This window comes from Leptopilina heterotoma, unplaced genomic scaffold (assembly GCF_015476425.1).
Source record: "Leptopilina heterotoma isolate Lh14 unplaced genomic scaffold, ASM1547642v1 Lhet_63, whole genome shotgun sequence".
NCBI lineage: Eukaryota > Metazoa > Arthropoda > Insecta > Hymenoptera > Figitidae > Leptopilina > Leptopilina heterotoma.
The window spans coordinates 3,442,088-3,454,805 of record NW_025111149.1 but is presented as its reverse complement, the minus strand read 5'-3'; the positions used below and the strand labels follow the sequence as shown (position 1 = coordinate 3,454,805).

The 12,718-nt window shown below is 30.8% G+C and overlaps 1 protein-coding gene across 3 annotated transcripts in view; it reads left to right on the top strand.

The window, feature by feature from the left end:
- Nucleotides 1–12,718, top strand: part of LOC122509866 (cyclic nucleotide-gated cation channel alpha-3) — a 400,219-nt gene that overhangs the window by 144,893 nt on the left and 242,608 nt on the right. For 2 of the 3 annotated variants that reach the window (XM_043624159.1, XM_043624158.1), the window contains exon 4: nucleotides 1,398–1,642. In XM_043624159.1, the coding sequence (XP_043480094.1) occupies nucleotides 1,398–1,642 (245 nt within the window). The remainder of the gene's footprint in view (nucleotides 1–1,397; nucleotides 1,643–12,718) is intronic. The other variant, XM_043624160.1, reaches the window with a different exon arrangement.

Here is a 12,718-nt window from a genome sequence, read left to right as displayed (position 1 = left end):
ATTTGTATTATTTTGAAAGTTAATTGAATTTTGGAAAAGAATGTTATTGAATTTCAAAAGGTTTGAATTTGAAATTTTTGAAAATATTAGTTCTTATGGAAAAATAATAATGATTCAATATTTATTTAAAAAATAAAGTTATTGATGTTTTTGAATAATTTATTAATTTTGCAATAATTAAAGAAATTCGTAAATAAATGCAATAGAACATTTTTTGAGTATCTAATCATTTTAAGAGTGAATCAGAATATTGTTTAGGGTTAGGGAAAGAGTCAAAATTTTGTCTGTAAATCAGAGAAAAGTCAAGGAAGAACAAACTAAAATTTTGGTGGCAACCCAGAAATTGTTTTCCAAAAAAAATCTAAATTAATTTCTGAATTCTTCCTTATATTACTCTTATAGATCAGTAGTAAAATTCTATTGTAGTCAGACATAGCTTTAATTTTGTTTTATTTTGAGTCTATAATTAAGAGAGTTAAAAAGGAATCAGTATTAATAGTTAATTGTAGTCAGACATTACTTTAAATTTGTTTAATTTTGAGTCTAAAAAGAATTGAAAGGGATCATTGTATTATTTTCTGCTTAAAAAATCAATTTTGATAAAATGTTTTTGAAATTTTGTGTAAATATTCCTTTATGCAGGCCTTCTACATTGCAAAAATTTGAGAACCCTTAAGGAACATTTACTCAAAATTTGAAGAATATTTTTTTATCAAAATCGTTTTTTTCCAAGTATAAAAGTAAGAGAAATACCTTAAAGAAACAAAAAGTTTTGATTCTAATATAAAATTGTTCTTTTCTTTAAATGACAAAATTTCAGTTTTTCTAAAGATATTAAATTGAGACAAAAAACGAATCAAAAGTGTTGCGAAGCAATGTGCGTAATTTTTAATTTTTGGTCCGCAAAGTTCGTATTTTTTTAATACTTTCACTCTCTCTTAATTTAAATCAGTTAAAAATCATGGTTTTAACTTTAAAGTAACTGACTTTTTGCTTCTGAATCAGTTAAGAATAACTGATTTTCAGTAAAAATAACTGCAAAATTAGTAAAACTTGATTAATTGAATCAGTAAAAAAAAATTGACTGAAACATCAGTTATGTTTAACTAATTCTCAGTAGAAATATTTCTATTTAAATGAGTGACTGACATTTTGCTTCTAAATCAGTTATTTTGAACTGATATAGTAAAATGCGTAGTAATCGTTCGTGCGTGATTGATAGAAAAAAGAGTTTAGTTGATAGAGAAAGTAGCACACAGAAAGTAGCAAAAGTGGAGAATAGTATTAAAGTGGGATGTGAAAAGAACAGTGTGCACTCGAAGTAAGTCGGCGCGCACTGGTTTGACACATGAGAAGCAAGTGCGCCTCGCTAAACCCATAGACTGCCCTTGGTGCAGGTATACTCTGTGTCGCAGCGATACTTCAGCTCGTCTCGAGACTCGCTTCAAGGGGCTTACGTGAATCGAGGAGCGAGTGAACTCGATCTCAGCAGAAGAGCGCGGCGAAAGGATCATCTCAGGGGCAGGTTCAAGCTCTCGAATGCCGTTGCACTTGCCGCCTCCTCACGTGACACATCACATCTTCATACACCGGCATCGGTTAATCATCTCAACAACAGCAGCAGCTGTAATGGCACCGAAACGTACGTCTTCACTTTTACTATTGTTTACTATCATTTTTATTTCAACGCATTTCTTCATAATCCAAACCTTTCATTTATTGAAATGATAGAACATGTATATTAATTAGAATACCCAGCTGAAAAAGTTCTATAGGATTTCACTAGAACACAGTAAAACGTGAAGTGTTAAAATAACACCAGAATGGATTAAAATAATCTGCAACAGTTTAATCCCTCTAGGATTAAATTAACATCAGAAAGGATTAAAATAATCTATTTTGGTGTTATTTTTAACTATAAATGAAATTTTACTGTTTAAATAAAACACCAAAGTCAACGATTTGTAAAAATTCAACAAATTTAGCTTCTCCAGGGAGAATAGTAAGTTAGTAAGTTACTTACTAACTTACTAACTAACTTAGTAATATTGTTACTAAATTCAATTGTGTTCAAAAATTTAAAAAAATTCTCGTCAAAATTTCAATTCTCTTTATAAATAATCAAATTCTTCTCCGATATTCAATTATTTTACAAAATTTTAATCAAATTCTTGTCAAAAATTTTATTATTTTCAAAAGTTTTCTAAAATTCAATGATTTTCAATATATATACTATTTCAATAAAGTTTTCCAAAAGGATTCCATTATTAAAAAAAATTTGAATAAAATTCTACGCAAACATTCAATTATTTTCATAAATAATAAAAATTTTTACAGGAATTCAATTATTTACAAAATTTTTTTATAAATTTCTTCGCAATAATTCAATTATTTTCATAAATAATAACTTTTTTACAGGGATTCAATTACTTTTATAAATAATAAAATTCCTTTAGGAATTCAATTATTTTAATAAATAATAAAACTAATTGCAGAATTTCAATTATTTTTAATACAATTTTAATAGAAATCCTCGAAAAATGTAATTATTCTTAAAAATTTTATTAGAATTCGTCCAAAGAATTTAATGATTTAAAAAATTTGTTAATAACATATTTTATGAGAATTTAATTTCAAGAAACATATATACATAATAATAATTTGCTATTCCGTGAACAGAAAGTGTCGTCTTTTGTTTTTCTATATAATTAATGTTTTGACAGATATGTTTTAAAGTGTTGTTTCTATTTTTGTGGTTAAAAATTCGGGGCGCACGACTTCCCCCAAATTCTACTTTATACAATCATAATTGTTATTTAATAGAATTTTAAAATTTATAAACACCAATTACTCTTAAGGTGAGTGGCTATAATTTAATGACAACATTATTACAATTCTTAATATTTTAATTTTTAAATACAATCGTTAAAAATATAATATTTATTTCTCATAATTTTTATGAATTATGTATTTTTATTTATTATTGAAATAATGATGGTTTTATAGGATATTTTTCAAATAACATAAATTTAAATACGCGAAATAATATTTTACATAATTTTAATTTAATGGAAGATTTAATTTTTTATAATCTCTATTGCATATAATCAACAATAGATTTTCATTAATTCATAGAATATTCTACGAATTACGTATTCAGTGACATAAAATAAAAACTAAGCAATAATGTTAGCATTAAATTTTAGATATCTACCTTTTGAGTAAATAATAATTATAAAGTTTAAAATTATTATATGATATTATCACTCGGTTGTTATAAATATTTAATAATCATTGAATTTAACGATCATTCCGAGTCAGGTGTATAAAATAAAACAACAAATGTTGTTTGACACCTGACTCGGAATGATCGTTAAATTCAATGTTTATTAAATATAAAGTTTAAAATTCAATGAAATAACAATTATATAGAGTTAAATTTGGGGAGAGTCATACGTCCCTCAATATTGACAATTTAAGGAATTAAAAATTTGTAATAATAATTTTTTTGTTCCCGGTTTAAATAATTCTTTTGGCGAGTTTCTTAAAATTTTTTGAAAATAATGTTTTTTTAATAATTTTAATTGAAAATTTGATTATTTAATTTTATTAAAATTTTATTGATAATAATTCAATTTCTGCAAAGAATTTTACTATTTATGAAAGTAATTGAATACTTCCAAAGAATGTTATTTTTATGAAAGTAATTGAATGTTTGCGTAGAATTTTATTAAAATTTTTGAAAAAATGAATTGTACAGAACAATTTAATTATTTATAAAAATAATTTGATAAGAATTTAAACAAAATTTTAAATATAATTGAATTTCTGCGAAGAATTTTATTACATTTGAAAATAATTGAGTTGTTTTTTAAAATTTTATAGAAATTTATGAAAATAGCTGAATTCTAGTAAAGGATTCTTTTTAAAAATAGTATTCAAAAGAATTTAGTAAATCTAAAGAATTTTGCAACTTATAGAAATAATTAAATTCTTGAGAAAATTTTTTTACTGTTTCTAGAAATAATTAAATTCTTTCGACGAATTTTAATAAAATTTTTAAGAATAATTACATTTTTCCAGGAATTTGATTAAAATTGTCTTAAAAATAATTAAAATTCTGCAGTTTTACTATTTATGAAAATAATTGAATATATTGTAAAGAAATTTAAAAAAAAAAAAAAAAAAAAAAAATTTTTTTTTCAAAAATTTTTTCGTATCCATAGTTCTGAAATATATTCTTCATTTTATTAATCATGAACATTTTCCCGTATGTACTTTTTCTGTGGTAAGACAGGCAGGTAAATTGCTACCGTGATAATTCTTTAAATCATTCACGCGCGCATCGCGCGCGTAGGATTTTGCTAGTGAAATTAATAAATTACTTATTTTTTTATTTAAATAATTGAATTCTTGTAGAATTTACTAATTAAAAGGGTTTTAAAAATAAATGTCAGTTTAAATTTTAGATTATAATTAAATATTAAAAGCATTATAACGTGGGTTTTTAGAAATAATTAAATTTTGAAAAAGTTTCAAATTAAAATCATTGAAATTCTTAATTTTTAATGTTTTTGACAAACAATTCTGTAGAATTAATTCTTTTTAAAAGTTTAATAGGGTTCCTATTGAAATTATTTCAAGTTTTTATTTTTCAATATATATTAAATTGCAGAATTTCCGAATAATTGAAATTTTGTAAAATTCAATTGTAAACGAATGAATTTGAAAATTCTCAAAGAACTTTTTTAAAAATTATAAAAAATAATGGATTTATTGAAGAATTTTCGTTAAAAGCACTAGAAAAAAATTTAATTTTAGAGAAGTTACAAATTATTGTTGAAATTCAATTATTTTCAAGAGTAATAAAATTCTTCTTAACGATTCAATTATTTTTACTAATAATAAAACTGATCGCAGCGTTTCAATTATATTTCATACAATTATAATTGAATTCCTTGAAAAAAGGAAATATGTTCATGCAAGTTTTAATAAAATTTGACAAAAGAATTCAATTATTTAACAACTTGTTAATAAAATTCTTTATGAGAATTTGATTCTAAGAAACATTCAATTATTCAATAAATTATTTACTTTTGCATTTAAATAATTAAATTCTTGTAGAATTTTCTAATAAAAATTGATTTTCATTTCATTACAGCTCGGATATGTGACCACTTTTTGTAATGATTACAAAAACTATGTAATTTATTAAGAATTTAGTAGGAGCGATTACTATAGTTACTTTAATGAATCCAAACACTGTATTAATCGTGTTGAAATTTATTTTTTGGAATCATTAATAGTTTAGATTTACAGGTTCAGAAAGGGAACTGTACCCATCCACGCAGAGTCTTGTTATGATTATGAAGGAGTTTACACCGTAAGCCTTAAATATAAGCCTCCGCGAGCATAAACGGATATGCCTCCATGAGGATATACTTGCGTCTGCGCAAAGTGTTTGCCTGCAGCTGTATTGTGAAAGAGTTTGCCTTGACCACGTTGTAATGAATGTTAAGGGTGTGGATTGCTCGTCGGTCAGGGTTCGTTTAAGAATTTTAACATTTTAATTACAGAATCGAATTTCAAAAATATATTTACAAAACAACAAAGCGATAAAATGTGAGATACAAATAATGAGTACAGAAATTGACTAAATTCGTCCGCGCGGAGACGAGAAAAGAACGTAAACGTAATATCGCGAATATTAACGAAGTACATAAAGCGACATAAATTCGTGCGTTAACCGTGATTTCGACGACGTTGACGATTAGTTTAATTTACAATAAAAAACATTAACGTGTGAGACGCGGATTTCCGTAAAAGAGTAACGCGGCGAGTTACAAAACGATAAAACGATAACATAAAGCAAACACGGATTTTAGTATAGTAACGCGACGAGTTACAATACAATAAACGACATTTCGGACAACGACGACTTTCGAAACGGCACCGAACGATTTCGTGGGAGAGCGCGTTCCTACCCGTGAGGTAACACCTCTTTATCTCCTATGCGGTGATACCGCTTGCGGTGATACCGCTTGTGGTGAAACCACTTCGATCTCATCGTGGTAATACCACATCAGAGACCCTATCGCGGTAATACCGCTTCGATAAGTGAAGATCTCGGACCGTGCATTCGGGGTCCTCGGTTCGGTGCGTTGTTGGAGGGAGAAGATCTCGGTGGAGAGACATACTCACTCGCTATTGGTCGTAGGCTGAGCGCACGCGCACAATCGGCACTCAGGAACGTACAACAAATTTCGTGCGTCGAATAAAACGCATATTTTAAAAACAATTAAATAATAATATTTTGATTTCACTTCATTATCGTCACACCCCCTTTTCGTAAGGAGAAAACTTCGCGAGAGTTTTCGTTAGTGTGGAAATCAAAATGCGCGTAAAATAAAAATAAATTTTCGTAAAACACTTAAAGTTCGTAAAAATGTCCTTTCGTTAAACACTTTAGTCTTAATCGTAGCACTACTCACATATTCGACGTAGGGGCGGCGTTGATAACGACTGCTGCGCGAGTTGACATATTCGTGGTTTTCGTCGAACTACAGCTGGAACAGTTGGGACGTTTGGTTCGAGAATCACGTTGATCTGGAATGACCTCATCCTCATCGTCGTGGTTGGCTGTCTTGGTATAGGACACTGCGTTGTCGATTGTTGGGCCGTGCGTGATGACGTAGCGATGCATAGGGAAAAGAGCACTGGGGCACACTGAGCGTCTCTTTCGTGGGGTTTTCGCGAATAAATGCGATCATTGACAGTCGAAGGGAATTTGAAACAGAAACGCGCACTAGTTTTTAACTGGAAACACTTCCTCGTAGCGTCGCGTGGTTCGTCGGTTTCTTCGTAAATGGCAAGATGTCCAATCTAGCGATGCGACGTTTCGTAGATCGTCCTTCAACTCGACAATTGAAAATTTAATCGGTACTGCACTTGTAGACAGGTAACGAATTTATCAGGCACTCGACTGCACTGGCGTTGACTGGATACATAACGGACTGACACTTCGGCTCGATTCGTCGGCGGCTTGGCGAACTTCAAGACTTCGTGACGTGTTGACTCAAGATCAAGTTGTGACTTGATTTCACAAAATCTGTGACGTAATGGCACAACTGTCTTCTTTTCACGATGACGTTGGCGGATCTGCGGCGACGTTTCGATTTCTAGTTTAACGGCGGCACTTTTTACAACGACGGTACGATTTAATAAAAGTGCGACGTGATTCGAACAATTTACGTGACTATTTACAAACGGTTTCGTAGGCGACTTTACAACGATGGCGTATGAATTACAAAAAGTAATTTAATAACGGACGCATTAATGGTGCGAGCGGAATTATTTCGTGAAATTCGGATAATTAAACAAATAAATGTTTTCGGGCGTATTTTCACAGACGTTGGGGATATCGCGCGGGGTTTGCGACAACGATGTGGTTTTTCGGATTCGTATTCGTAAACGTAGGTTTCAGAAGAAAATTAATTCATTACATTGCAAAACGCGAGTCTAAAACTAAGTGACGACGTTTTCGTAACAATTAACTGATCTTTTCGCGGAAACGTAATTCGGGTCGTAATCGGCGTGAGTAAACGAATATCGTGCGATTAGGTATAAAACAAAACGAACAGCTGGAACTTTTTACTGACGGTTAACGTTTTCTAATCGACTCGAACACTTTAGTCAGTTGAATGATCGACGTACAAACAAAACTGACGGTGAGTATACGCATTGCGCGACGTAATGCAATAACGCATCTCCGTACGTGAAGTTTTTACAATACATTAATTCGACGCGGCGATAAATGTATGCAAAAGATCGGCTCGTTGAAATATTTCTGCGACGTTGAAATATTTCCGTATCGACGTGGGTTAAGGGAAAATATCTTTTCGACGTCAAGATATCCCTTCGTATTTCGGATTCGTTTTTGGTAATATTAGATCGCGCACCTTTCTCTCGGTTTGACGATACTAACGGACGTATTCGTAAAGTTCGTGCGTTGAAACATTCTGCGGCGTTGAATATTTCCGTAAAAGCGTGAACAAAGATAAACGACGTGGTTAAAAGGAAGCGTCCTTTTCGTAAAACAAATCGTGATCGTTCGTAATCGTATAAGTGATCGAAATCGAAAGAATAATCGCGTTTAAATCCGGTGCGGACAGAACTAGGACCGACGGGTTTGCTATTATTCGATCGAACACTATAACAAATAACGATTCATAATTCGTAAAATAATCGTGCGAATAGAATGAACGACTGTCTGGGTATGCGAAAATCTTCTCGAAAATTAATCGCGACGGTTCGTCTGTTCTCGGTACAGTAACGTGGAAGGCGTGATGCAGGTTTCGACAGGTTTCGACAGGTTACGAAACATAACTTTCAGTAAGCGCGATAAAGCAATTTAAAACTGAAAATTTCTATCGTCGGGTATTCGTATCGGCGGATTGAATCTAAATAAAGTTACGTAGGATAGCGAAAGTCTATACTGAACGACCTAACGCGGCACTTTATTAATTCTTACGGTTTAATCTAACGTACAATTCGTATAAAAAAATGAAAATGAAACTATATACAAAACGGAAAGACTCATTTTTAATGCGCGAACTAAAAATGCACGACGGAACGTAAAATAAACTTCATACGAATATTTCGGGAGGACGGACGTGTACCGTTCTCGACGAACGTTAACGTGGGCATCGACATATTCGGCGATTGACGGGATTAGCGAAAATTAGAAATTTAAGAAGCTATCAATCGACGGCAAACGTATTCGAAACGAAACGAACGGAACACGTGAAAAGGATAAAAAAATACTCGACTAGCGAGTCGTTATTCATCATCTTTTATCGTCGGATCAAATAAAAAGGAAATCGACTATAACGACGATCAATTCCGAATTATTCGCGTAATCGTACGGTTTAACGAAACTAAACGGCATTATTCCCGAGACGCGGTGATTTTCCGAATAAACACAAAACTGAAAGAATAAACGACTTTAAACCGTTTTCGTAAGCGATCGTTTCCGTTTTAAACTTACCGTTTTAAACTAATCGTTTTTAAACTAACCGTTTCAAACTAACCGTTTTGAACTAACCGTCCCTGTTCGGGCGCCAAATCTGTAATGAATGTTAAGGGTGTGGATTGCTCGTCGGTCAGGGTTCGTTTAAGAATTTTAACATTTTAATTACAGAATCGAATTTCAAAAATATATTTACAAAACAACAAAGCGATAAAATGTGAGATACAAATAATGAGTACAGAAATTGACTAAATTCGTCCGCGCGGAGACGAGAAAAGAACGTAAACGTAATATCGCGAATATTAACGAAGTACATAAAGCGACATAAATTCGTGCGTTAACCGTGATTTCGACGACGTTGACGATTAGTTTAATTTACAATAAAAAACATTAACGTGTGAGACGCGGATTTCCGTAAAAGAGTAACGCGGCGAGTTACAAAACGATAAAACGATAACATAAAGCAAACACGGATTTTAGTATAGTAACGCGACGAGTTACAATACAATAAACGACATTTCGGACAACGACGACTTTCGAAACGGCACCGAACGATTTCGTGGGAGAGCGCGTTCCTACCCGTGAGGTAACACCTCTTTATCTCCTATGCGGTGATACCGCTTGCGGTGATACCGCTTGTGGTGAAACCACTTCGATCTCATCGTGGTAATACCACATCAGAGACCCTATCGCGGTAATACCGCTTCGATAAGTGAAGATCTCGGACCGTGCATTCGGGGTCCTCGGTTCGGTGCGTTGTTGGAGGGAGAAGATCTCGGTGGAGAGACATACTCACTCGCTATTGGTCGTAGGCTGAGCGCACGCGCACAATCGGCACTCAGGAACGTACAACAAATTTCGTGCGTCGAATAAAACGCATATTTTAAAAACAATTAAATAATAATATTTTGATTTCACTTCATTATCGTCACAACGTGTTCGCGCAGGCGCAAATATATGCTCCTGGAGGTATATCCGTTTATGCGCGCAGAGGCTTATATTTAAGGCTTACGGTGTAAACTCCTTCTATAATAGTCTACGTTAAAAGAAAATCTTGGATTCTATCCACATTTGCAGCAATCTAAGGGAATCAGTGATACTGACAGTCGTAGTCATTACAACAGGACTATTGTAAAATAAGGTGACCGACTGCCTTGCCTTCTTATTTTACTATAGTCATTTGTAATCATCAATATTGCTACCTTGCAGTCACGAAATACGCTATGCCGACTCAAAACTAACTGTACTAACTAATCTTACGTAACAAAAGTAAGTTACGTAAATTACTAATTCACGTAAGATGCTTAAAGTACGTAAGTTACCTAACTAGTGCAATTTACATTAATCACGTAACTTACGTGAGTTACGTAAATAACGTAAATGGCGTAAAGGTATGAAACTTACGTAGCTTGCGTAAGTTGTTTAACTTACGTAACACTTTATACAGGCAAGAAATCTTGTACCTTCGGTGCGTGTGTTAGGAAAAAAATTTTTTCACAATAGAAATGTAATAAAAAATAGACCTTACAATATTAAAGACTAAAAATGAACAATAATTGTATTAATTATTAAGAACAAAGTGATTTTTTAGATATAAAGTGTTATTAATCTTTCTCGCAAGCGGTGAATATTTATGGCAGTTAGTATATAAGGAAGTTTAAGTCATGTATAAATATGTGTAAATAGCGATCGTTATTATGTTATGCGTTTAGTATGTAAGTTAGATTTATGTATTTATGGTTAAGTAAAATTGTCTAGTTTAATAATATAATTAATCTTAAAGGAGGGAGTCTTGGAAGAGTGAAATTAATGTGCAATATATGATTAGAAGTCATGAATTAGAAAAAAATTTTATTTTAGTTGAAAATTTTCTTTTTTTACTTTACAACAGTCATTTGTAATGAGAAATATAGTAATAGTAGTCTTTACGAAGAACTATAGTAAAATAAGAAGGCAAGGCAGCCGCGGTCACCTTATTTTACAATAGTCCTGTTGTAAAGGCTACTACAGTCGGTATCACTGATTCCCTTAGATTGCTGCAAATGTGGATAGAATCCAAGATTTCCTTTTAACGTAGACTATTGTAATCAGTCACATAGACTTTGTGCTAACTCATATTTAGTTCGTATTTATTTCAAATAAATTTTTAATGAGTACGTTCGACTTACAGAATGGTTACAACGAAGCTACTTTAGGCATTACGAAAAGTGGTCACATATCCGAGCAGTACTGTTCGACTATTGTAATCATTACGAGAAAATTTTTCTCCGTGTACTAGTTACTAAATTTTAATGATTTTTAATTAGAAAGAATATAAATTTCGTGAAATAGTTTTTTTTAACATTATATTATAATATCCCGTGTAGAAATGGTGGTCGGGTTCTAGTGGGGACCTCACCAGTTTACCCCATTTGAAAAAGGGCTCCAACTAGAGAAACTGGTGGGGTTCTAGTCGATTTTGTCACGCTCTAGTTGATAGGGCCCCGACTAGAAGTTCTAGTTCACTTCTACCGGTTTTAAAAATTATTATTTTTCAACTTAACTTATTTATAATTGAATTCTCCATTCATATTAACATTATTAATGATTGTTGCACACGAAAAATCTCGTGCCTATGAGGGTTCGAACCTTGGACCTTGGGGACACCAGACGGATACACATACCTCTCGGCCATGATAGGTTGGATGGACTTCCGCTTAAAGTACATCCCGTTTGGAAATTCCGCCATTTGTCCCTATCTCTAGTAGGGCTCTCGCTAGATTCTGACTAGAATCTCTAGTCGAGAAAAACTAGTCGGGTTCCAATCTAATTCTAGTTAGATGATTCTTACAAGCATTATTTATTAAAAAAGTTTGCATATTATTTGATTACTTAATTTTTTAATTATTTAAACAAAATCTTTTATTTATTAAGTAAATTAAAAAAGAATAAACCATAAATAAATATTAATTATGTGGATATAATTAATTTTTATTAACTAAATATTGTAATATATTATTTATTATTATATTATTTATTATAATTATTATTTATTAAAACAATTATAGTAAATATAAAAATATAAAAAGTAATGTAATAAATTAGTTATGTTTAATTTTTCAATAACGTTATAGATATAATTAATTCATAATATTTTGAATTTTAGGGAGTTATTATTCATCACTCTTATTTAACTCTGCATTCCTAATGATAGTTAATAATAATTAATTATGACATTATTGAAAAATTAAACATTACTAATTGCAGTGCTTTTTATATTTACTATTTATTGTAATTATAATATTATAGCATCTTTTTAATTATTATTAAATACTTGCATTAATTGTGAAAAACATTTTAAAGTATAATTGCACATACATATCTTTTTAAAAAAAAATTATTTTTACGAATAATATTACAATATTTAGGTAATAAAAATTAGTTATACCCACATAATTAATATTTATTCATGTTTTATTCTTTTAATTTACATATTAAATAAAAGATTTTTATTTAATAAAATTGCTTTATTGGAATTTTTTGTAAAAATATTCTACAATATTTAAAATTTTGTTTAAAAAATGTTAAAAAATTAAATAATTAAATAATATGCAAAATTTTTTAATAAATAATGCTAGTAAGTTTTTCTATCTATTAATCTGAATTATTTATATCTATAGAAAGATAATTTATGTATGTCATACTTGTACA